The sequence below is a fragment of the Delphinus delphis genome, chromosome 6, assembly GCF_949987515.2.
Source record: "Delphinus delphis chromosome 6, mDelDel1.2, whole genome shotgun sequence".
NCBI classification, from domain to species: domain Eukaryota; kingdom Metazoa; phylum Chordata; class Mammalia; order Artiodactyla; family Delphinidae; genus Delphinus; species Delphinus delphis.
In genome coordinates this window covers 64,397,874-64,423,941 of record NC_082688.1, presented here as the reverse complement: position 1 = coordinate 64,423,941, position 26,068 = coordinate 64,397,874, and the positions used below count along the sequence as shown (strand labels likewise).

The following is a 26,068-nucleotide window of genomic DNA, read 5'->3' as shown; positions in this document are numbered from 1 at the left end:
TCTCACCCAGAATCAGCTTACTTCCTCTACAGCCACAAATCTATCAGGCTCTCAGGAGCTCCTGTCTCTGTAAATTGTACTGCAGTTCCTCAAATTTCTCTTGTGATTGATCAAAACTCCATTGATTGTTCTGACTTGTTCTGTTGTCTCCAGATGTTTCTCAGCTTCCTTTTTTTTTGCGGTATGCGGGCCTCTCACTGTTGTGGCCTCTTCCGTTGCGGAGCACAGGCTCCGGATGCGCAGGCTTAGCGGCCATGGCTCACGGGCCCAGCCTCGCCGCGGCATGTGGGATCTTCCCGGACTGGGGCATGAACCCGTGTCCCCTGCATCGGCAGGCGGACTCTCAACCACTGCGCCACCAGGGAAGACCCTCTCAGCTTCTTAATTTTGGCAGTTCTTTATTTTCAGGTTGGCTGCACACTCTTGCCAGTTTTCACTGTAGGTAGCGCTTTCTCTTACTTAAAAAGAAACAATTAAAGAGACTGAGTTTTAGAGGTCTGCACCATTATTCTGATACAAACGCCGACGAGCCTTTAGATTCTCCCAGTATTTATTAGATCAGCTAAGAATTGGTAAGGAAACTCAGCTTCAGATGGCAGCAAATCAAGCAGACCCTTAATGTTCTCTTTCTTAACAAAGTCCATTTTGTAATGTATATCGGTGTGTCAAGTGTGTAGGTCAGTGGCTACATACCTCAGTTTTCATTAGGGGACTCGGAAAAATAATTGAGTCTTATTGCAAAAGTTTAGATGTGCCTAACCTTATAAGGTTCCTTGGCAAAACAGAATTCTCATAATAAGCAAGTTCTAGGTATTAGAATTTGCTCCGAGGGGGTAAAGAGTGAGAGATGTAAAAGTTGCCTAGACCAAATTTGGGACAATCTGAGCACCGAAATAAGTAAGGACAGTAATGTATTATAGACCACTGAAAATAGGTCTCCTTGAGTCCATATGGATGATGACCAACTAGATAGACACATGGAGGAGACGGGAGGGATTTACTTTCAGCAGAATGCCAAAGACCGACTGGTAGAAGTGGAGGGAGTGCTAGAGGTGGGAAAGCAGTGTTCAGCTCTCCTAGTAAAGATGGAGTCAGGTAGCCATCATCACAGGTGATATAGACAAGTTTGGGGGAGGAGCGTGATATTGATCTGCTCTTACCCTATCTCACCACAGATTCCTTATGACTTGCAAGACAAAAATGGTAACTATGCAGTGGAGAAATCAGACACCACTTTGACCAGGTGACCAAAATTAATATCACCAGTGGGGGCAGACAGCATCTGTGCCTCCAGATAGAAGTGACCTGACAAGGACACAGGGTCCCTTCTGTACTAGTCTAACCTGAATCTGATCACAGAGAAACTTTAAATAAGGAAGGTTCTATTAAAAAAAAAAAAAAGAAGAAGAAGAGGGCTGTACTCTCCAAAAATGTCAGTGTCATAAAAGACAAAGGCTGTGAAAATGTCCCAGATTAGAGGAGGCAAAGGAGATGGAACAGATAAATGCAATAGTTGACCTAAGACTAGCTCCTGTATTGAAGGGAAAAATGCTACAAAGGAACATTGTTGGATCAATTGACAAAATTGGAAAATGGACGGGAGTTTAAAGTAGTTAAATTTACTGATGTGGATAACTGTACTGTGGTTATGTAAGAGAATATCTATATTTTTAAAAAATACAAACTGGAGTATTTAGAGGTATAGGGCCGCAATATATGTAATTTACTCTCAAATGGTTTAGAAAAAATTTTTTATCTAGAGAGGAAGGGAAATGGAGTTGAAGAGGGAGAGGGAAGAACAGATTATAAGGCAAATGGGGCAAAATGTTAACACTAGATGAATCTGAATAAATGGCATACAAGCTTTCTTTGTACCATTCTATAAATTTGAAGTTATTTCTAAATAAAAAGTTTTAGGGACTTCCCTGGTGGTCCAGCGGTTAATTAAGACTCTGTGCTCCCAATGCAGGGGGCCCAGGTTCGATCCCTGGTCAGGGAACTAGATCCCACATGCCACAACTAAAGATCCCGCATGCTGCAGGGAAGGTCCTGCATACCGCAACTAAGACGTGGTGCAGCCAAATAAATAAATTTTTTTTTGTGGTACGCGGGCCTCTCACTGTTGTGGCCTCTCCTGTTGTGGAGCACAGGCTCCGGACGCGCAGGCTCAGCGGCCATGGCTCACGGGCCCAGCCGCTCTGCGGTCTTCCTGGACCGGGGCACGAACCCGTGTTCCCTGCATCGGCAGGCGAACTCTCAACCACTGCGCCACCAGGGAAGCCCAATAAATATTTTTTTAAAAAGTTAAAAAAAAATTTTTTTGGGGGGTGTTCCTTGGTGGTTTAGCAGTTAGGATTTGATACCCATGGCCCAAGTTCAGTCCCTGGTCGGGGTACTGAGATCCTGCAAGCCACGTGGTGTGACCAAAAACAAAAAAAATAAACAGTTTTCTAGAAACAGAAAGTGCTTTTCACTTATACTGGGCACAAAAGGATCTGGGTTATGAAGCAATTTAGCTGAAATGTCATCTGACCTTATTGTGCTTGAATTTTTCTCTAGGTATGTTGGATCTACTTATTGCAAAATAAATAACTTTTTTTATATTGTTCAAATTGTTCATTCTTTTTTACATTACTCAAGCAATACATCAAAGCATTCCTGTTGTAAAAGATTTAAGTCATTCAGAAGCCACAACATGATCTTTCACTTTACCATTCCTTCCCTGCCCATGCTTAGCAGAAATCAGCATTGAGTTTTGACTAATGTAAATGGGATCTTATACCATACACCTTTCCCAGGAACAGGCTTTCCATTTAATATATCTGGGAGGTATTTCTACTGTTTGCTTTACTTTTTATCTAATGACGGAAGAGAGTTAGATAATATAATTGTACCATAATTTATTTAACTAGTTCCCTGTTGAAGAGCATTTAGGTCGTTTCAATACAGTGTGTACCATAATAGATGGACCCTTGTGCATGTGTATATTTTAATAGTATAGAATCCTGGAAGTAATATTGCTGTGTATGCATTAAAATTTTTAAATAAATACAGCTAGGGCTTCCCTGGTGGTGCAGTGGTTGAGAGTCCGCCTGCCGATGCAGGGGACACGGGTTCGTGCCCTGGTCCGGGAAGATCCCACATGCTGTGAGAGGCTGGGCCCGTGAGCCATGGCCGCTGAGCCTGCGCGTCCGGAGCCTGTGCTCTGCAATGGGAGAGGCCGCAACAGTGAGAGGCCCGCAAAAAAAAAAAAAAAAAAAAAAAATACAGCTAGACTGACTTCTAAATAGATTGTAGCAACAGTATACGTTCTATTTTCCAACATCTCTGCCAACTGTGGATATTATTAATTTAAAAAATGTTTGCCAGTCTTATGGACAAAGTAATACTACTTTTTAGGTGCACATTTCCAAGTTTATTGGCTATTGGTTTTCTTTTCCGGTGCACAGTTTCTTCATACCCTTTATCTATGATTCTTTTGGTTGGTTGTCTCTTTCTTATTGATCTGTAAGAGTTCTTTATATATTATGGATAATAATTTTTTTGCTTGTTTATGGTACCTTAAATATTTTCTCCTAGCCATTTGCTTGTCTTGGAAGTTTTAAATTTTTATGTAGCCAAACCTTTTACTCTTTTCTTTCTGGCTTCTCGGTTTTGTGTCTTATTTAGAAAGATTGTCCCTGTTTTCAAGATTTTGAAAAATATTCTGCATACATTCACCTTTTGTTTTTTATTTATCTCTTTAATGCACCTAGAAATTTGAATATGGGTTTATTTTCACTTTGGTCCCAATAGATAACTAATTTATTCAGCATCATTTATTAAATAATTCATTATTCTTTCTCCAATTTAAATTTTAACAGAATCATAAAATAAATTCCTATGTGTACAGGAGTCCATGTCTGCATCGTTTTTTTTTTTAAATTTTATTTATTTATTTTTTTGGCTGCATTGGGTCTTCATTGCTGCCCGTGGGCTTTCTCTAGTTGTAGCGAGCAGGGGCTACTCTTCGTTGTGGTGCGTGGGCTTCTCATTGTGGTGGCTTCTCTTGTTATGGAGCGTGGGCTTCAGTAGTTGCAGCATGTGGGCTCAGTAGTTGTGGCACGTGGGCCCTAGAGCACACTGGCTTCAGTAGTTGTGGCAGGTGGACTCAGTAGTTGCAGTGTGTGGGCTCTAGGGCACATGGGCTTCAGTAGTTGTGGCTTGCAGGCTCTAGAGCGCAGGCTCAGTAGTTGTGGTGCACGGGCTTAGTTGCTCTGTGGCATGTGGGATCTTCCTGGACCAGGGATTGAACCCATGTCCCCTGCATTGGCAGGTGGATTCTTAACCACTGCGCCACGAGGGAAGCCCCCTTCTGCTATTTTGGAATAAGTTTCTATATTTAATTGCTTCTTGTTAGAAGCAAACTGTCAGCATTTCACATATGAAGGGATTGATTTAGTCATTTTGTCTTACAGTATAAAGTTTATTTCTCTACATAATACAAATGTGTAGGTATGCATTTAGCTTCTTGCTGAAATTTTCTTGATGTTGAGGGGGGAGTGCTGGTGGGAGAGAAGGAGAATTTAGTCTTGACAGAAATGAATATATCAGAGTTTTAGCCTTTTGTCTCTTAGACTCCCCCAAAAGAACAGATTAGAGTTCTCAGCATCTCTGCTTTGCTAGCACCTATAGTTCTCATGAGAGTATGTACCCTGGGAGGGAAAGTACTGTCTGAGTGGTCCAGTATTTGGACATAAAACTTTCTCCTGCAGTAATAACAATGAAATTAATCATTTAATGAGAGCTGACATTATCAAATACTTACTATGGACCAGACACCTACATACAGCTCACTTAATTCTTTCAATCCCACAAATTTGGTATTATTGTTATTCCCATTTTACAGTGTTGAATATGAATCTTAGAGAAGCTAAGTAACTTGCCCAAAGCCACACACAGTTAAGAAGTGATGGAGCTGTTGGTGGGACTCTAAACCCATGTTACTAGCATTATTTATTTCCCCCTTGAATTTGAAGCTTGAAGGCTGTGAGTTTTTTGGGTAAATAATTCCTACTATTTTCTAGATTTTTCACATCTGTTTCTTACTCTATTCTCAAAATATCTAATGGGGTAGGGAAGGAAATTCGATGGTTTATCCATTTATGCAAAGGTGGGCAAACTTTTTCTGTAAAAGACCAGATAGTAAATATTTTGAGCTTTGTAGACCATATCGTCTCACTTGCAACTACTCAGCTCTGTGGGTGTAACAGGAAATATATAAATAGACAATATGTAAATGATTGAGAATGGCAGTGTTCCAATAAAACTTTATTTACAAAAACAGGCAGCAGTTTGGATTTGGCTCATGAGTTACAGTTGGCTGACCTCTGTGGTGGTGGACTGATCGGATCTCTTTGGGGACACCTGGACATGTCAGCCGGGGGTGGGGCAGAATCAGAATTCCTAGTGCGAAGTGTTGTGCCCTGCCCACTCCCCAAGCTTCTCCAGGCTGCATCACTTAGTACCACTCACTAGTGCCTTTAGGAGAGTCAAGTCCCAACAATAATAGTGATAGTGAGTGTTTTGTCCTGGGTGCTTTGTACTGTGTGCTTTGCACATGTGTCATTTAATCAGTGAATAACCCAGTGAGATGGGAAACTGAGGTACAAGAAAGGAGAAGGCTTGCCCAAGGTCATAGGGTAGTAGGTGGTGAAATGGATTTGAACCCAGGGAGGTTGATTCTGAGCATGTGAGCTCAAGTCTTACCTTATCTCTCCCACATTATGGGCTTTATCAGCTTGAGGTTGCCTTTGAAGCCTTATTCTTCAGGAACTGCCTCTTCCCAGCACTCATATTAAGAGATAAGATTCTCTTTTTAAGACATTTACTTTGGAACCGAGCTACAAGTAAGGGAATGCTAATTCTGCCATTTTTCTGTTATAGTTGGAAAGTTTGAGGGTGAAATAAGATGATGCAAGAGGTTTCTTTTTGCTTGTCCTTAGGCTGCACTGAAGACTATCAGCTGTAGAACTACTTTAATGATAACAAAAGAAATTATTTGTTAGTGTTGTGTCAACACGGAGCCGGGTGCATTAAATACGTTATCTCAGTTAAACCTGAAAACAGTGCTGTAAATTAAGTGGCATTATTCCGATTTCACAGATGAAAAAACTGAGGCTCATCTATGAGATGTTGATAAGTTAATTAAATCTCCACGAGTCTTAGTTTCCTTCTTTGGATATAATAATAGCCCTATCTCGTAGGGTCATTATGAAGATTAAATGAGTTAAGGCACTTTAAGAATTTAGAGCAGTGTTTGGCACTGAATGGTATTACCTTTTATTATTGTTTTTATTATTATTATCAGAATATAGTAGTAGTAGTAGTAATAGTAGAGGTGAAATTTTTTTTTTATGATTGTTTGTGAATTGGAAATAAGCATCTAAGTGTCTAACATAGTGCCTGGGTGTTAATAAATGGAATTTATGGTTATTTGTTCATAGGAAGAAGCATAAGCTCTGTTCATTTTAATTTAAAAATACCTCTACTCATGATGGTTTCAAAATTAAGCAGTTTAAAATGTTAAAACTCAGTCTCTTGGTTCTCTTTGTTGCTGTTTGTTTTGTGTAAAATTATTCTCCTGTAAAAATAGTATGCCCTCGATATTCCTCTGTTTACTATAGATTAGGTAGGGCTGGTACTAGAGGACAGGAGTGTGTGACATATTAAGTGATTGCCAAGGTTCATTTTACAGTCATAAAAATAGTAACTGAGGACTATGTACAGGCAAGTAAAGTAATTTGCTCATCTATGTTAAACAAATTCAACAATACACCATTGTAAAAAGACTTGTTTTGCATATATACTCTTTATTACACACCATACATTGCTGTACACATTTTGTGTTTGTACATGCCCATTCCTTTCTGAGGTTATATACAAAACCATGTGAACTCTATAATAATGGCAATTGAAAGTATTTGTTCAATGTCAATTTTGACTCTGTGTGATTTTCCTTTTAAGTACTGGCCTTAGAACTGAACCCCTACTTTAAGCTGCAACTCAACTCCATATTTATAATGAGGTGCAGAAAGGAAAATATTTCCCCCTTCATAAAGTTAACTGTTTCATTTTTTAAAAACATGCTTCTCTATATGTTAGCAGAAACTAAAGTCATGCTGTCCAGTTCATTTGTTATTTGTGAGGGTGACATCTGGTGGTTCTTTTTAATTCTCACGTTTTCTCTGTGCTTGGCTAGAAGTTGTTAGAAATTCCAAAGAATCATTGTGTGAACTGCTTTGCCTGGTACTTAACATACTAGCTGGCTATTAAGGATTGAGTTAGTACAACTGATAGGGCTTTGAAAGCCCAGCACTGCATTTAGATGCAGTCCCTCTGGATGTCAGCCTTCCCTGAAGGACTTTATTTTAGCATGTGTGATGGACAAACAGCCACCTTATTGGGGAGGATTTAATTCAGAGAATTTAGGGTTTTGAGTAAGGGATGGCATCTATACCAACCTCTTTGCTTTACTCATGAGGCGGCTAGAGCCCCAAGAGTTTGAATATATTAACCAAGGTCACACTGTGTTGGCCAAAGTCACTGTTCCCCAGTGAGCTGAGGTCCTGGGCTCTGTGCCCATAAGTTATGTTTATTGTGCTGAGTAACCCACTGAGTTGGAAGAGTCCGGGCATTAAAGGATAGGAGACAAAGGCATTTTAAGATGGGAGAAGTAAAGGCGGTTAACATTTTTGAGTATTTATTGCAATAAATATTCCCACATTCAGCCTTTTTTCTCTCTTCCAAAAGAGGGTGCAGAATCTTTAGTGGGAAGGAGTTATTGAGGAAGTACAGTGAGGGATCCCAGCTCTGTCTCTGTGAGTTTACTGATTCATCCCATATCTGAGAAGTTAGTATCCTCAGGAATTGTATTTTGTATTTATTGAGCCTGTTTTGTGTTGGATCTTTATATGCTATTAACTCACTAGCATCCTTCCAACAATCTGGGGAGGCGGTTGGAATCCCCACTGTTAAGAGTTTGCAAAGTGCAAAAGTGCTGTGCTGGGTTACAAAGTGGATTCAAAAGGAGGGTCACGGCCCTTGATTTCAGCCATGGCGTTAAGATAGGTTCTTGAAAGTCAGTGGAGGAGGATTCAGAAGGCTAGGCCTTCCCGGGGTTGGGGTAGAGCTGAGATTCAGATCCAGACAGGTTTAACTTCCTGGCCTATATTTATGTTTTCCACTGTCCTATGTTGGAAATGCACTTAAGCGAATTTTTGAATAAAACCGAACTCAATAACACGTAATAGTGGCTTAGTAAAAATATGCTCAGTTTATTTCTGTGTTCAATGTAATCCTTACTAATGAAGTGACTACTACTGTATGTATATCTCCTATTTTCACTATCAGACCTGCGATTTTTGGTAAATATGAAGCTTTGAAAAAAAAGACAGGACTTATGCGGTAATACTGGAGTACTTCCCTGGCATGAGAGAAACTAGAGAACTATGTTAATACTGTACTTGGAGAATGTGTGAAATCATTTTCAATCTCAAGTGACGAATGTTTAAAATAAAAATTTCTCAGGCACACATTTTTTTCTTCTGGCAAGTGATTTTTACTATTTGTATTATCTGAAATTTAAAAACTATTTTTGAATAATGTTGGAAAACTTCCAGTTTTTTTGTAAGCATATCCAAAAAATTAGATTTTATAAACCTTCTGGGCAGATTTGGAAGATGAACTCTGTGTCATGTTCTTTTTTTTTTTGTCTGCTACTTTTGAGAATTCTGTTCATGACTTTGGAAAGGTCACATTTTGTTCACTGCAAGGGCCAGGTGGGGACGAGGGGTGTGAGGGGTCTCTAGTGTATGGGCCCTCGTCGCTTTCCTTCTCTTTCATTAAGAGCTCTGTGGGTCAGTTAAGTTTTGATGTTAATCCTTCAAGGGGAGGTATAAGTGGTGTTTGCACCCTTTAGACGCAGTAATGGGGATACTGAAGCTGAGGTTTACATTTGGCTCCAGAGAGCCTCAAGGCACTGCTGTTCCCTCGTATAATACGAACTTTTAAAAAATGCAGGCTGTAAAATGCAACTAGGAAGTTTAAAGGCCATGGATGGAAGATGTGAGCAGATGAAAAATTCTCCCTGACACATGAGCTCAGGGTGCATATATTAAAAAGTGGTTTGCCCCAATTTTGCTCTAAGGGTCACTTCATGGATATATAATAAAGGTGTATTTTAAATTAATTAATCCTGATTTAGAAAAATCAGCACTTTATTCAAGTTATAGTAGGGAATGATGTCACTTAAGTTTATGCATTTCCCATATGATTCCTTTAACTAGCAATGTGCTTTTTCCTTTTATGTGCGAAAAGATTTACATCCAATATTTGAGGAAGACTCCTGGTGTGTCACTAAGATAATGGTAAAGTGTAACAACTGGTGTCAGTCTTGTTTTCCATTTTGGATGTATTGATTGACCAGGGGAGAATACCATGCAGAGAAGTGTTTGCAGTTCTTAGGGCCACAATACCCATGGCTCTTAATCCCTGCCCTAGTCCTGCAGGAGGCTGGGGCACCCTCTTCATGTCTCATCTCCCTGGGAATAGTCCAGATGTGCCCCAGAGCCAGGCGTGGAATCTGTGACTTCTCAGAGTTCTCAGCAGCTCTGGGCTTCTTTGAGTCCATGGTACCAAACACACAGCTTCCTTAGTCATAGAATGGAATGTTGCGTAAAAGCCGACAGAGCCCCATCAGACCTTGTCATCCCTCCCTAAAGAACAACAGTTAAATGAGAACATGGGGGCTTCAGCTCTCAGACCCATTGAAGTCATCCATATGAGAGAGGGAAAAATAGAGGAAGAGGCAGAGGAGGAAGATGATGATGAGGAGAATAAGGAGGTAAGGGGAGAAAGGTAGAGGCCGTAGAGAAGTGATGCGACTTTTTGGATTTGCAGTATCTCGTTTTAATTTTTATCACATTCCTTCCTACTCCCCCTTCCTTCTTGGAGTAATATTTGCCACATAAATATTCCTTTTCACGCCACAAAGTGAATTAAAATTCAGATGGGGAGGCCTGAAAAGTTTGTAAATCTATTTGGTCTCTTTGGAAATTAATACAGAGTATTTAAATTATTGCTGTTAATTGCATATTTGTTGTCTTTATTTGCCTTTCCCCCTTAGGGATAAAAATAGTGTAAACATCCTCATCATTAGTATCTCCATTATTTAAGATTCTTAAAGAAATAAACATTTATTAAGAACCTGCTGTCACTTAAAGGCACTTACATGCATTTTTGCTACTCAGAATGTTACAAAGTTCACAAATTAAGATGAACATTGTTTAGAAAAGCCTTAGCAGTTGATGCAGCACCCCTCTTCCCTTTCCTCACTTCTGTGTCTGTTTCTGTGTGTGCAGGATCCTCCATCCCTCTGGGGGCAGGGGGTAGGTTTCAGGCTCCCCACCCAGCAGGGAGCAAGCCCTGGAATGCTAGCTGGCATCTGGAAGGTGTCCCCCCCCCCCCCCCGCCGCCCCACCCAGGAATCTCTCACCTAACAGGGTTAGCCCACTTGCTGAATTGCAAAATGAAACTGTCACGGTAAGGACCTCCCATCTCAAGACAAGGGTTCTCAGTCCGCCAGTCAGCCAGCAATCATCTGCTAAGAGTCTTTGAAGTACCGAGTACTGTGTTAGGTTATAAAGTGGATTCAAAAGGAGTCAGATGGCCCTTGACTGCAGCCAGGAGTCAAGATAGGCTCTTGAGAAAGTCAGGTACCATCTGAGGCAAGGTATGCTTGGGAGCCAGGTGTGGCGCAAATAAATATTTATTACATTTATGCCCACGGGTAGTAGCTCCTCAAGGTTGGCCTCGGCATGGGAGTTGGTGGGGAGGGGGCAGTGCAGCAGCTTCGAGGACAGAACTAAACACTGAGGCTTTCCTATGAACACATCTTCTTTGCCAGCAGCGTGAGCTTTCCTGTGTTACTTTCCTTAAACCAGAAGGACTCTGGATGCCTCTCTGACTATACGTGTGGTAAGCTTATCCAGTACTGGGAGGTTTAAGGGAAACCAGCTGTGGTGAAGCTTTGGGAAGTTGATGGTGAGTTGGAGAAGCAAACAGACCAGAGGTAGAAAAATCTTGTTATGCTCTGTGAGGAATGTATGTGGGGATATCTAAAGTTGGGTGGGAGACTGTTGACTAGCAGTCCCCTGTAGATCAGGTACCCAACCTAGTGGTGCTGATAGGAATCCACAGAGGAAATTTTCTCCCCAGAGCAGCAGCAGGAAAGGGATAGAATTTGAGCTGAGGGTTGGGACTTAGAGAGACAGGTGTATGGTGTGGGAGGTATGAACAGTCCCTTTGACTTCTGGCAATCCATGCCTCGGGTGGAACCCATAGCAGTTTTCCCAAGGAGCTGGGAAACTGTATCTGCAGGTACCCAGGGAGAGAGTGTGTTGTCACTATTAATGTCAAAGTATAATTTCCAAACTCTGGTCTGAAGGGCTGCTGTGAGGCCTCTGCACATGGTACCCTCTGAGCAAGTGACACTAGACAAAGCAAAAAGGAGAAAGAAAAAGGCGACCTAATTTTAAGAAAACCTATGTGAGGAGTATTGACTTCATTGGCTATGAATTTTTAAAGAGTTTTTGTTTTATTTTATTTTGTTTTCTGTGCCTCGTGGAGATTTGGGGACTAGATTAAGCTCTAACTACTACAGCATTTAAATGCCATGCATAGCTCCTCTGGGATCAAAATGCGCCTGAAATGTGGGAAGACGTTGAGCCATGGGTTCTCACTGCAGATGATGAAATTCACCTGAGACCACATAGCCAGAGAAGGCCGAATGGAGCTCTGAATCTAGGCAGTCTTGACCTCAGAGCCCTCCGGCCTAAAGCTGTATGGCTGACAGGGTCTTGGTGCTCTGGCCAGGTGTCAGGCCTGAGCCTCTGAGGTGGAAGAGCCGAGTTCAGGACATTGGACCACCAGAGACCTCCTGACCTCACCTAATATCAATCGGCGAGAGCTCTCTCAGAGATCTCTGTCTCAACACTAAGACCCAGCTCCACGCAACGGCCAGCAAGCTCCAGTGCTGGACGCTCCATGGCAAACAACTCGCAAGGCAGAAACACAGCCCCACCCATAAGCAGAGAGGCTGCCTAAAATCATACTAACTTCACAGACACCCCAAAACACACCACTGTCACCCTGCCCACCAGAAAGACAAGATCCAGCCCCACCCACCAGAACAGGCACCAGTCCCCTCCATCAGGAAGCCTACAGAAGCCACTGAACAAACCTTACCCACTGGGGGCAGACACCAAAAACAGTGGGAACTACGAACATGCAGCCTGCGAAAAGGAGACCCCAAACACAGTAAGTTAAGCAAAATGAGAAGACAGAGAAACACACAGCAGATGAAGGAGCAAGGTAAAAAGCCACCAGACCAAACAAATGAAGAGGAAATAGGCAGTCTACCTGAAAAATAATTCAGAGTAATGCTAGTAAAGATGATCCAAAATCTTGGAAATAGATTGGAGAAAATACAAGAAACGTTTAACAAGGAATTAGAACTAAAGAGCAAACAAACAATGATGAACAACACAGTAAATGAAAGTAAAAATTCTCTAGAAGGATTCAGCAGAATAACTGAGGCAGAAGAATGGATAAGTGACCTGGAAGATAAAATAGTGGAAATAACTACTGCAGAGCAGAATAAAGAAAAAAGAATGAAAAGAATTGAGGACAGTCTCAGAGACCTCTGGGACAACATTAAACGCACCAACATTCGAATTATAGGGGTCCCAGAAGAAGAAGAGAAAAAGAAAGGGTTTGAGAAAATATTTGAAGGGATTATAATTGAAAACTTCCCTAACATGGGAAAGGAAATACTCAGTCAAGTCCAGGAAGCCTGGAGAGTCCCATACAGGATAAATCCGAGGAGAAACACTCCAAGACACATTTAATCAAGCTATCGAAAATTAAATACAAAGAAAAAATGTTAAAAGCAGCAAGGGAAAAGCAACTAATAACATACAAGGGAATCCCCTTAAGGTTAACAGCTGATCTTTAAGCAGAAACTCTGCAAGCCAGAAGGGAGTGGCAGGACATATTTAAAGTGATAAAAGGAAAAAACTTACAACCAAGATTACTCTATCCAGCAAGGATCTCATTCAGATTCGATGGAGAAATTAAAACCTTTACAGACAAGCAAAAGTTAAGAGAATTCGGCACCACCAAATCAGCTTTACAACAAATGCTAAAGGGACTTCTCTAGGCAGGAAACACAAGAGGAGGAAAAGACCTAGAATAACAAACTGAAAACAATTAAGAAAATGGTAATAGGAATATATATATTGATAATTGTCTTAAATGTAAAGGGATTAAATGTGCCAACCAAAAGACATAGACTGGCTGAATGGATACAAAAATAAGACCCGTACATATGCTGTCTACAAGAGACCCACTTCAGACCTACGGACTGAAAGTGAGGGGATGGAAAAAGATATTCCATGCAAATGAAAATCAAAAGAAAGCTGGAGTAGCAATTCTCATATCAGACAAAATAGACTTTAAAATAAAAACTATTACAAGAGACAAAGAAGGACACTACACAGTGGTCAAGGAATCAATCCAAAAAGAAGATATAACAATTGTAAATGTTTATGCCCCCAACATAGGAGCACCTCAATACATAAGGCAAATGCTAACAGTCATAAGAGGGGAAATTGGCAGTTACACAATAATAGTAGGGAACTTTAACACCCCACTTTCAGCAGTGGACAGATCATCCAAAATGAAAATAAATAAGGAAACACAAGCTTTAAATGACACATTACACAAGATGGACTTAATTGATATTTATAGTACATTCCATCCAAAAACAACAGAATACACTTCTCAAGTGCTCATGGAACATTCTCCAGGGTAGATCATATCTTGGGTCACAAATGAAGCCTTGGTAAATTTAAGAAAATTGAAATTGTATCAAGTATCTTTTTGACCACAACACTATGAGACTAGATATCAATCACAGGAAACAAACTGTAAAAAATACAAACACATGGAGGCTAAACAATAAGCTACTAAATAACCAAGAGATCACTGCAGAAATCATAGAGGAAATCAAAAAATACCTAGAAACAAATGACAATGAAAACACGATGACCCAAAACCTATGGGATGCAGCAAAAGCAATTCTAAGAGGGAAGTCTATAGCAATACAATCCTACCTCAAGAAATAAGAAACATCTCAAATAAACAACCTCACCTTACATCTAAAGCAATTAGAGAAAGAAGAACAAAACAACCCCAGAGTTAGCAGAAGGAAAGAAATCATAAAGACCAGATCAGAAATAAATGAAAAAGAAATGAAGGAAACAATAGCAAATAAAACTAAAAGCTGGTTCTTTGAAAAGATAAACAAAATTGATAAACCATTAGCCACACTCATCAAGAAAAAAAGGGAGAATACTCAAATCAATAAATTTATAAATGAATATGGAGAAGTAACAATTGACACTAGAAATACAAAGGATCACGAGAGATTACTACAAGCCAATAAAATGGACAACCTGCAACATATAGACAAATTCTTAGAAAAGCACAACCTTCTGAGACTGAACCAGCAAGAAACAGAAAATATAAACAGCCCAATCACAAGCAGTGAAATTGAAACTGTGATTAAAAATCTTCCAAGAAACAAAAGCCCAGGACCAGATGGCTTCACAGTGAATTCTATCACACATTTAGAGAAGAGCTAACACCCATCCTTCTCAAACTCTTCCAAAATATAGAAGAGGAACAGTCCCAAACTCATTGTACAAGGCCACCATCACCCTGATACCAAAACCAGACAAAGATGTTACAAAAAAAGAAAACTACAGGCCAATATCACTGATGAATATGGATGCAAAAATCTTCAACAAAATAGTAGCAAACAGGATCCAACAGCACATTAAAAGGATCATACACCATGATCAAGTGGGATTTATCCCAGGGATGCAAGGATTCTTCAATATACGCAAATCGATCAATGTGATACACCATATTAACAAATTGAAGGAGAAAAACCATATGATCATCTCAATAGGTGCAGAAAAAGCTTTTGATAAGATTCAACACCTATTTATGATAAAAACCCTCCAGAAAGTAGGTACAGAGGGAACTTACCTCAACATAATAAAGGCCATATATGAGAAACCCACAGCCAACATCGTTGTCAATGGTGAAAAACTGAAACCATTTCCTCTAAGATCAGGAAGAAGACAAGGTTGCCCACTCCTCACCACTATTATTCAACATAGTTTTGGAAGTTTTAGCCATAGCAATCAGAGAAGAAAAAGAAATAAAAGGAATCCAAATCGGAAAAGAAGAAGTAAAACTGTCACTTTTGTAGATGATATGATACTATACATAAAGAATCGTAAAGATGCTACCAGAAAACTGCTAGAGCTAATCAGTGAATTTGGTAAAGTAGCAGGATACAAAATTAATGCACAGGAATCTCTTGCATTCCTATACACTAATGATGAAAAATCTGAAAGAGAAATCAAGGAAACACTCCCATTTACCATTGCAACAAAAAGAATAAAATACCTAGGAAGAAACCTACCTAGGGAGACAAAAGACCTGTATGCAGAAACTATAAGACACTGATGAAAGAAATTAAAGATGGTACAAACAGATGGAGAGAGATATACCATTTTCTTGGATTGGAAGAATCAACATTGTTAATAGACTGTACTGCCCAAAGCAATGCACAGATTCAATGCAATCCCTATCAAACTACCAATGGCATTTTTCACAGAACTAGAACAAAAAATTTCACAATTTGTATGAAAACACAAAAGACCCCGAATAGCCAAAGCAATCTTAAGAAAGAAAAACGGAGCTGGAGGATTCAGGCTCCCTGACTTCAGACTATACTACAAAGGTACAGTAATCAAGACAATATGGTGCTGGCACAAAAACAGAAATATAGATCAGTGGAACAGGATAGAAAGCCCAGAGATAAACCCATGTACATATGGTCACCTTATCTTTGATGAAGGAGGCAAGAATATACAATGGAGAATAGACAGCCTCTTGAATAAGTGGTGCTGGGAAAACTGAACAGCTACATGTAAAAGAGTGAAATTAGAACACTTCCTAACACCATACACAAAAATAAACTCAAAATGGATTAAAGCCTAAATGTAAAGCCAGACAGTATAAAACCTCTAGAGGAAAGCATAGGGAGAACACTCTTTGATATAAATCACAGCAAGATCTTTTTTGACCCACCTCCTAGAGAAATGGAAATAAAACCAAAAATAAACAAATGGGACCTAATGAAACTTCAAAGCTTTTGCACAGCAAAGAAACCGTAAAGAGGAGAAAAAGACAACCCTCAGAATGGGAGAAAATATTTGCAAATGACGCAACTGACAAAGGATTAATCTGTGAAATATACAAGCAGCTCATGCAGCTTAAATATCAAAAAAACAAATAATCCAATCCAAAAATGGGCTGCAGACTTAAATAGACATTTCTCCAAAGAAGATATACAAATTGCCCACAAACACATGAAAGGATGCTCAACATCACTAATCATTAGAGAAATGCAAATCAAAACTGCAATGAGGTATCACCTCACATCGGTCAGAATGGCCATCATCAAAAAGTCTACAAATAATAAATTCTGGAGAGGGTGTGGAGAAAAGGGAACCCTCTTGCACTGTTGGTGGGAATGTAAATTGATACAGCCACTATGGAGAACAGAATGGAGGGTCATTAAAAAATGAAAACTAGAAGTACCATACGACCCAGTGATCCCACTACTGGGCATGTACCCTGAGAAAACCATAATTCAAAAAGAGTCATGTACCACAGTGTTCACTGCAGCACTATTTACAATAACCAGGACATGGAGGCAACCTAAGTGTCCATCGACAGATGAATGGACAAACAAGATGTGGCACATATATACAATGGAATATTATTCAGCTGTAAAAAAGAAATGAGGGCTTCCCTGGTGGCGCAGTGATTGAGAGTCCGCCTGCCGATGCAGGGGACACGGGTTCGTGACCCGGTCTGGGAGGATCCCACATGCCGTGGAGCGGCTGGGCCCATGAGCCATGGCCACTGAGCCTGCGCATCCGGAGCCTGTGCTCCGCAACGGGAGAGGCCACAACAGTGAGAGGCCCACATACCGCAAAAAAACAAAGCAAAACAAAACAACAACAAAAAAAGAAATGAAACTGAGTTATTTGTAGTGAGGTGGATGGACCTAGAATCTGTCATACCGAGTTAAGTAAGAAGGAGAAAAACAAATACCATGTGCTAACACATATGTGTGGAATCTTAAAAAAGAATGGTTCTGATGAACCTAGGGCAGGACAGGAATAAAGACTCAGATGTAGAGAATGGACTTGAGGACACGAGAAAGGGGAAGGGTAAGCTGGGATGAAGTGAGAGAGTGGCATGGACGTATATACACTACCAAATGTAAAATAGATAGCTAGTGGGAAGCTGCTGTATAGCACAGGGAGATCAGCTTGGTGCTTTATGTCCACCTAGAGGGGTGGGATAGGGAGGGTGGGAGGGAGACACAAGAGGGAGGGGATATTGGGATGTATGTATATGTATAGCTGATTCACTTTGTTATACAGAAGAAACCAACACAACATTGTAAAGCAATTAAACTCCAATAAAGATGTTTTAAAAATATAATTTCCAAAAATTAGAAATATGACTTTCATAAAGATATAAAGTGAACGTGTAGAAATTTTATTTAGCCTATCAACGAGGAAAACAGTGAGGTGGTAAACTGATTCTCCGGGTATTTGTGGAACTGGGTATTTATAGGCTTAAAAGAAAAACAGTGTTAGATTAAGATTGCTAGGCTACAGGTAAAACTGGATAGTGTCCTACAGGGCTATAAAACTAATCATTGAGGTTTTCTCACCATTCCGAAATCTGCAAGCTAACATGTCATCTCACAGTATCTGGTTTCTAATCTCATAGTAAATAGAAAAGTCTCAAACACAAGGAAGTTCTCCTAGAGAATTCAGGAATCCTTGGGAGGATTTGTGTAACAACATGCAGTATGACCTGCAGAGATATGCCGCCACCTCCTCACCCACCCACTCTCCACTTCTGCCCAACTGCCTTAGCTCCAAGTTTTGGATGTGTTTTATTAACATTGAAAAAAAGACTTCGGCGTTAAAGAAATCTGAGGGTGAATCTCACTTCCGTCACTTGCCAGCTGTGTAATATTGGGCAGGCAGTTACCTGCGACTGGATTTGCTTGCTGCCAATTGGGAGGAGCTTTTGTAAAGTGCCTGACACATGATAGGCACTCGTTAAGTCTTAGTTCTTCTCTTTACCTTTCCTTTTTCTTAAGTGAAAAAAGTTTACCCTTTGTCTGGCCTTCAGAGACAAAGTTTTCTTCCCCTTGATAAGTGGAATATTTATAAATGGAATGGAATATTTGTAAATGGAGTATTTCCTGCCTTATCAATAAACAAAGGATGTCACGGTCATCAACGATTGCAGCCCTCCAATGTGAGCGGGTGAGCCCTGAGGAAACTCAGGGCTGAAAAGAATACCTGCCATCTAGCAGCCATCAGAATGAAGCCACTCCCTGCGGTGAGCCCTGAGGAAACTCAGGATGTGAAAATACAGGATACTGGCCACAGATATCTGAGGTGCACATCAAAGGAATGATTTCAGCGAGCCCAGACTCTTGCATTTTCCCATATATACAAAAGCGCTAAATTCTTTAACTTGAGATATCTGGTTTTCTTTAATTAACAATAATCTTTTGCCATTCCAGACTACCTGCCCTTTGTTGCAAAACTCCTATATATCATGGCTCCTCCCCTCGCCTCCTTGGAGCAGTTTCTCAGTTATCTGAAATGCTGTCTCCTGGGCTGCAGTCCTCATTCTGCCCCAAATCAAACTTAACTCGCCACTCTTACGTTGTGCATTTTTTTAAGTCAATACCCTCCCTCCCTTCCTCCCTTCCTCCCTCCCTCCCTCCCTCCCTCCCTCCCTCCCTCCCTTCCTTCCTTCCTCTCTCACTCTCTCTTTCTCATCTCTAGTTTATTAGAATAATATCCTAGAACTCTGGTGGATTTTTTCCATTACTAAGAGAGGCATTCTCTTAAATTTTTATTATTCATCTAAGTGGAAAAAAATAGATTTTTAAATTAAAAATTAAAAGATTCTTTTTTAATTAAAAAATTCCACCAGCTTTATTGAGATGTAGTTAACCTATAACATTGTGTGAGTTTCAGGTGTATAACTTGGCGATTTGATATATGCATATATTGTGAAATGATTACCATAGTAAGGTTAGTTAACACATCCATCACCTCACATAGTTATAACTTTTTGTGTGTGTGATGAGAACTTTGAAGATATACTCTCTTAACTACTTTCAAATATGTAATGTAGTATTGTTAACTCTGGTTACCACGTTGTACAGAATGCTTTATTTAGAGAACCCTCTGCATATGACAAAATGGAGAGATGTTCCTCAAGTGAAGATGATTTCTTACTGGATATAACTTAGTGTTTCTTGTTTTGAGGTGGGGATGGGGGTATTACTTGTTTAAGTGTAAATATTATCCTTGTCTCCTTTTAAAAGGAGAACTGGCTTTCCGAGTTATCCTTTCTGAAGCCCACTCAGTATCTCAGTGTCTGCTGTGAGCTGCTCTGGGTTGAGGTTTGTGAGGAAGGGGTTGGATGCACAGAAGCTCCGAGGGGCATGCTCTCTGCATTTCCCCTTCCTGGTACAGGTCAGCCCAGGTGGGTTTAAGGGATGGCAGAGGGACCATGAGCTGGTGTCTGGCACAGGTAACAGGTCATCACTACCAGAGCTGTATTCCTGGAGAGTATTCGTCTCTCCCCTTCTCCACAACCCCTCACATGTGGGACACTGAGCTGTGATTCAAAATGACAAAGTCTTCTGATATTGTTCCAATCACTAGTTTCTGGAGAGTGAGGAGTAAGAAAGAATTGCCCTTGACTGTGCCTCCCTCACAGAGTATGGTATTAATATAGATCAATAGGTCAGGGATCCCACATTCTAAACTCACTTCTGCCACTACTTATAATGTTGTTTCTTCTTTTTCGTATTTACATTTTTTTTCCTTTCCTGCCTAAATGCAGAATCAGTATGTTGTATACATTGTTCAGTATTAATGGTCACATGAGGGAAAAGGTCTGTAACCCTCCTTCCTCATTTCTGTGTCCTATCTGTAAATGAGGTGATGTGATCAGTGCTTTGATGGTCCAAGCTCAGTTCATTCATTCATTAGGCAACATGTAGCTGTTGAGCAACAGCTCTGTGCCAAGCCCTGGCGGTTTCTCTGTAAACATGATAAATGAGAACCTGCCCTAATGGAGATAGATTGTAACCAAGAAAACAAATAAGATGATTAGAGGCTATGATAAGTATTATGAATGAAAGAAATCAGATGATGGGAAACTATAAGTAAGCTGCTATTAGTACTTTTAATTAGCATTATCAGAGGTGGTCTCTTTGAGGAGGTGGCTTTCTGAACTGCAAATGGAAGGATGAGAATGAGTCAGTCATAGGAAGAGTTGAGTGAAGAACATTCTAGGAAAGAGAGACAATGCAGAGAGGTGTGGGATGAATTTGGCTTGTGCACGGACCAGAAGGACAGACCTTTGGCTGAAGTGGAGTGAGTCTGGTGGGTGGAGAGGTGGACAGAGGCTGGCAGGGTCATTTAGGGCTTTGTAGATCATGGGAAGGAATTTGGGTTTATTCTAAGTGCAATGGAAAGCTTTTAAAGCGGTCTAAAGCAGTGGAATGGTATGAGCTTATTAAAAGAAGGGAAAGGAAAGAATAACTGCGGCTGTTGTGTGAAGAGCTGAATGGCAGATGTCAGGCTTGGGAGTAGGGAGACCAGTGAGGTCCTGGTGCTTGGCTGTGGCGAAGGTGGTAGGGATGTGAGAGAAGGAGGCCTTGAAGGTTTGACTAGGTTATGGTGGGTCCCAAATCCCTGGATGAGGAGCTTGGATTTGATTTTTGCAGCTGTGAGGGAGCTTCGAGTGTGAGTGTGAGTTTGTGAGTGAGTGAGTGTATGTGTGTTTGTGTATGACTGTGAGTTTAGGGGTGAGACCGAGTGTATGAGCCAGTGTGTATGAGCGTGGGGTGCATGTGTGGATTTGTGAGCAGATGTGAGTGTGTGTGTTATGTGTGTATGTGTGTGTGTTTGGGTTTTTCTCCTGTTGCAGATTTTGAACAGGCCAGTGGCATGAAGGAAAGGGCTGCCCTGTACGCTACAGATAAAGGCTGCTGACAGGGAGACTTGCTGGGCGGGTAGTGGAGTTAGACGTGACACGAAGGCCCAGACGTGCTAACGTGGCCAGCCATGGAGAAAGAGACGACTGAATCGGGCAGGTCCTGTTCTTTGTTTTATTCTGCTCTGGGTTGGATGAGACTGAGGAGTGAAGACCCCACTGAAGGAGTCACATTCTCTTCAGATTCGCCCAGTCTGATTGCTGGCTGAGTAGCTTACTCGTCTTATTAGTGACAAAACCAACCCTAAATTAAACCTCACTTAAATTCACGTGTTGGTTTCTCTGAAAGGAATGCCATTAGTAAGAGTTAAGTGGAATGGTTCTACTGCAGCCCACCCAAACTGTCCCCACTCTGCCTTGAGAGGTGCGCGCGCACACACACACAGACACGCACGCACACACACATATGGGGAGTACACACACATGGGGAGTACACACACATGGGGAGTACACACACACACAGACACATTGGGAGTACACACACACACATTGGGAGTACACACACGGGGAGTACACACACACACACACATGGGGAGTACACACACACACGGGGAGTACACACACACACAGGGAGTACACACACACAGGGAGTACACACACGGGGAGTACACACACACACACACATGGGGAGTACACACACGGGGAGTACACACACACACAAGGGGAGTACATACACACGGAGTACACGCACACATGGGGAGTACACACACACACACGGGGAGTACACACACACACACGGGGAATACACACACACGGGGAGTACACACACACACACACACACACACACACACACTCTTTTATATTTAAATTTCTTGATTCTTGAGAAACTCATTGTGTTTTTTGTTCCCCCCCAGGATATCTTTGAAGATGCCTTGGAAACCCTCTCTGTGTAAGTAGTAACATAATGAAAAAGTATGTAGTAGAGAAAAATTGACGGTTTTCTTATAAGAAATGTAAATATTTCTTCTCATTTTTTTGAATTTTTTGAGTGTAGTGGCTATTGTTGGAAAAATTCACTTCTTCATAATTTAACAGTTAGGATGTGATTAAGCTTAAGAAAGGATCTGTCTAAAGTTACTATCAAATATATTTTTGAGTCTTATTTCTTGTAACCTTAATTAAACTAAAATGAAAGAAAAAATGTTTTCCAACAAATTAAATTTTATTTGTTTATAGCTAACCCTTTTACATCTTGCCCATATTTATTTACATGGTTAGCCTCATATTGTAGATTTTTGCTTTTGGTTTGCACTTAGTTTTATTATAAGCGTTTCCTATAAGCCTACATAATTTTTGTAATGATTTTAAATGACATCATATGAGATCAAATGGAACATTGCAATTTACTTATTCATTTCTCCTTTGTTAGACATTTAGTTTTTCACTGGTTTAAAAACTTAAAACTAAGTAGTGAACATTTTGATGTGTATAGCTTTATCATATTTTTGAATATCTCCAAAAGGTTAAATTCACCCATGTAGAATTATTGGATTAAAAGGGATGAATATTTTTATTCTTAATGTGATATTTCTCAAGTTGCCGTTCTGTGTTAGTTAGCTCAGGCTGCCATAATAAAATACCATAGACTGGGTGGCTTTAACAACAGAGATTTATTTTCTCACAGTTCTGGAGTCAGAGATCAGGGTGCCAGTGTGGTCAGGTTCTGGTGAGAGTTCTCTTCCTGATTTACAGATGGTCACCTTCTCGTCGTGTCTTCACATGGCAGAGGGAGAGAGAGCGAGAGAGCAAGCTTTCTGGGGTCTCCTCCTATAAGGGCATTAGTCATGAGGGCCCCCCTCTCAAGACCTGATCTAAACCTGATTATCTCCCAAAGTCCTCATCTCCAAACACCATCACACTGGGGATCAGGGCTTCAACATGGGAAATTTGGGGGGACGCTATTCAGTCCACAGCACTTTCAAACGAGTTTCACCAGTTTACACGGCTGTGAACTGCGTATAAGTGAAGTGGTTTAAAATGTAGCATTATCATCCCTAGGTATTATTTGAAACCATTTTGCTGCTTAAATGATACCTAATTGTTTTGTCTTAAAATTTTTTTCTGGGAGTTCCCTAGTGGCCTAGTGGTTAGGATTCTAGGCTTTCATTGACGTGGCCTGGGTTCAATCCCTGGTCAGGGAACTGAGATCCTACAAGCCATGTGGTGCACACAACCCCCCAATTTTTTTTCTTATAATCATTGTTTAGTCCATTGCATTTCCTTTTGTATGAATTCTAGTCTTCTTTTGCCTATTTAACTTTTTTCTCAATTTTTTTTTACATACTTATGAACTTTAAAATTTATATACACCTTCATACTTTGTCCTATTTGCTACAGATACTTTCCCTTAATTGCTATTTTTATGTTAGAGTTGCAAATTTTTATATTGTCCAAAAGTTTTAGTGTTTATGTCATTGAATGTGTATGTGAATAAAAAACTTAATTGTGATTAGGATTTTAAAAAATAACCTTTCTACCGTGCAATAGTTTCAGATTTACAGAATTATTATGAAGATAGTGTGGAGAGTCCTGTATATCCCACACTTGTTTTCCCTATGATTAATTTCTTACATTAGAATGATACATTTGTCACAATTAATAATCTAATACAGATACATTGTTATAACTAAAGTCCATACTTGATTCAGATTTCTTTAGTTTTTATGGAATATCCTTTTTCTGTCCCAGGGTCCCATTCAGGACACCACAGTACAATCATTCATTCTGTCTTCTTAGGCTGTGCTTGATTGTGACGGTTTCTCAGAGTTTCCTTGGTTTTGAGTACTGGTCATTTGTTTTGTGGAATGTCCCTCAGCTGGGATTTGTCTGGTTCTTTTTCCTCATAATTAGACTGAGGTCATGTGTTTTTGGGAGGAAGATCACAGACCTAAAGTATCATTCTCATCACATTATATCAAAGATACATGTTATCAACCTGGTTTACTCCTGTTGATGCTAAACTTCATCACTTGGCTTGAGATAGGGTTTGTCAGATCTTGCCACTGTAAAGTTTTACTCTTTTCCCCCCCTTCCCTTTTCATACTGTACTCTCTGAAAGATAATCTACTTGTGTAATTTAAAAAATGACTTTTAAGGTGAGTGCATTATTTTCCATCCAGAAATCTTACTCAGCTCTGCTGTGGCTTCTCCGCCCTGAGCGTTGGCAGGAATTGAGCTTGGGCGGCCTGGTAGACTGAAATCTAGGAGGTAGAAAAGGATCTGACTGTGGGGCGGGTGACTGGAATTCACCAGTGGAAGCGCTGCTGTTCCCAGTGAGAAGCTAGAACACTCGACACACACCAGAGAGGGGTTCAGGTCTTGGAGATGAAGACAGGTCAGACTGATGTAATTGACATGACCGATGGGTGGCACACATTAAAACTTGTGTTTCTTTGAGCTTTCAGTGGCTGCATTAGACTGGCAGTGGCTTTACCTTTGGGTCTGAAAGGCGTTGTCAGCAATTTCTAACACCTATTAGTTTTTATTTTATTTATTTTTTTTATAGCAGGTTCTTATTAGTTATCTATTTTATACATATTAGTGTATATATGTCAATCCCAATCGACACCTCTTAGTTTAAAAAAAAATCAAATTATAGGGAAACAAAAACCGTCTGAACTTGACTTGTGATTTCTGGTTTTCCAAGTAAGGAGCTTGAAGTTGCCACTTTGTCCTAACAACAAGTAAAGAGGTAAACAGACTTGGAAATTCTACAACTCATTTTGCATCCATAAGAAAGGAGAGGTACACAGAAAATCACTGCTCCCAAGCCTGGAGGGACAGAAGGGCAAATACAGGGAGTCATGGTGTACAGAGTTGAAGCCAGAGCAGGGGTGGGAAAATGTCACCTATGATCGACGAATTGCTCGGGGTTCAGTGTGAATAACTCTGGGAGTTGAGAACCATAAGGAGACCCACTCATATGGAGCCCCTCCACCCCCAATGTGAAATTTGCCTCCAGAAGCTGTACCAGATTTATACAGTAAATGGAGGAGGAAAATCCCTTTGGGCTTCCAGTAGGGTGAGAAGAAAAAGAACCATTCTGAAATACATCAGAGTTTACTGTTCTTAACAAGGCCTGCCCTCAGGGGAGAGTAGTTAACCAGAACTTAACTGACCCTGGGGAGCTCTAGCCCACTCTGGCCATCCTGTCCCATCTAAGAGAGAAGAAAAACTGAGAAATACTTGAGAAGTTCCCAGTCCAGAGGCACAGGCTCCCTAAAAGACTGAGACCTCATCACAGGTCGATAGAATGCTTCCCCTCCCCTATGCCTCACCACCACATGACCACAGGCCTATTTATAACAGTTCCTTTTATCATGTACATCATGTTTAACTATCAAGAGATTACAAGGCAGACCAGTAGGCAAAAAACACAGGTTGAAGAGACAGAGTAAGCGTCAGAACCAGACGTGGCAGGGATGTGGGAATTTAAAAGAACTATGGTTAATATGCAATGGGCTCTATGGAAGAAGTAGAGGGACTGTAGGAATAGATGGGTAATGTAAGCAGAAAGATGGAAACCATAAGAAAGAACCAAAAAGAAATGCTAGAGATCAAAACACTCTAACAGAAATGAAAAATGCCTTTGATGGACTTATTAGACTGGACATGGCTGAGGAAAGACTCTCTGAGCTAGAGGCTGTAGAAATAGAATCCTGAATAGAGTGGAATAGAATCCTCAAAAACTGAAAAGCAAAGAGAACAAAGAGTGAATAAAACAGAACAGAATATCCAAGGACTGTGGGGCAACTACAGCAGGTGTAACATA

At 40.5% G+C, this 26,068-nt stretch overlaps 1 protein-coding gene across 1 annotated transcript in view; it reads left to right on the top strand.

Moving 5' to 3' along the window:
- TTC39B (tetratricopeptide repeat domain 39B) overlaps window positions 1–26,068 on the top strand; it is a 136,263-nt gene that overhangs the window by 15,104 nt on the left and 95,091 nt on the right. Inside the window, exon 2 of the mRNA XM_060014764.1 lies at window positions 22,152–22,186. Coding sequence (XP_059870747.1) covers window positions 22,152–22,186 — 35 coding nt within the window. The remainder of the gene's footprint in view (window positions 1–22,151; window positions 22,187–26,068) is intronic.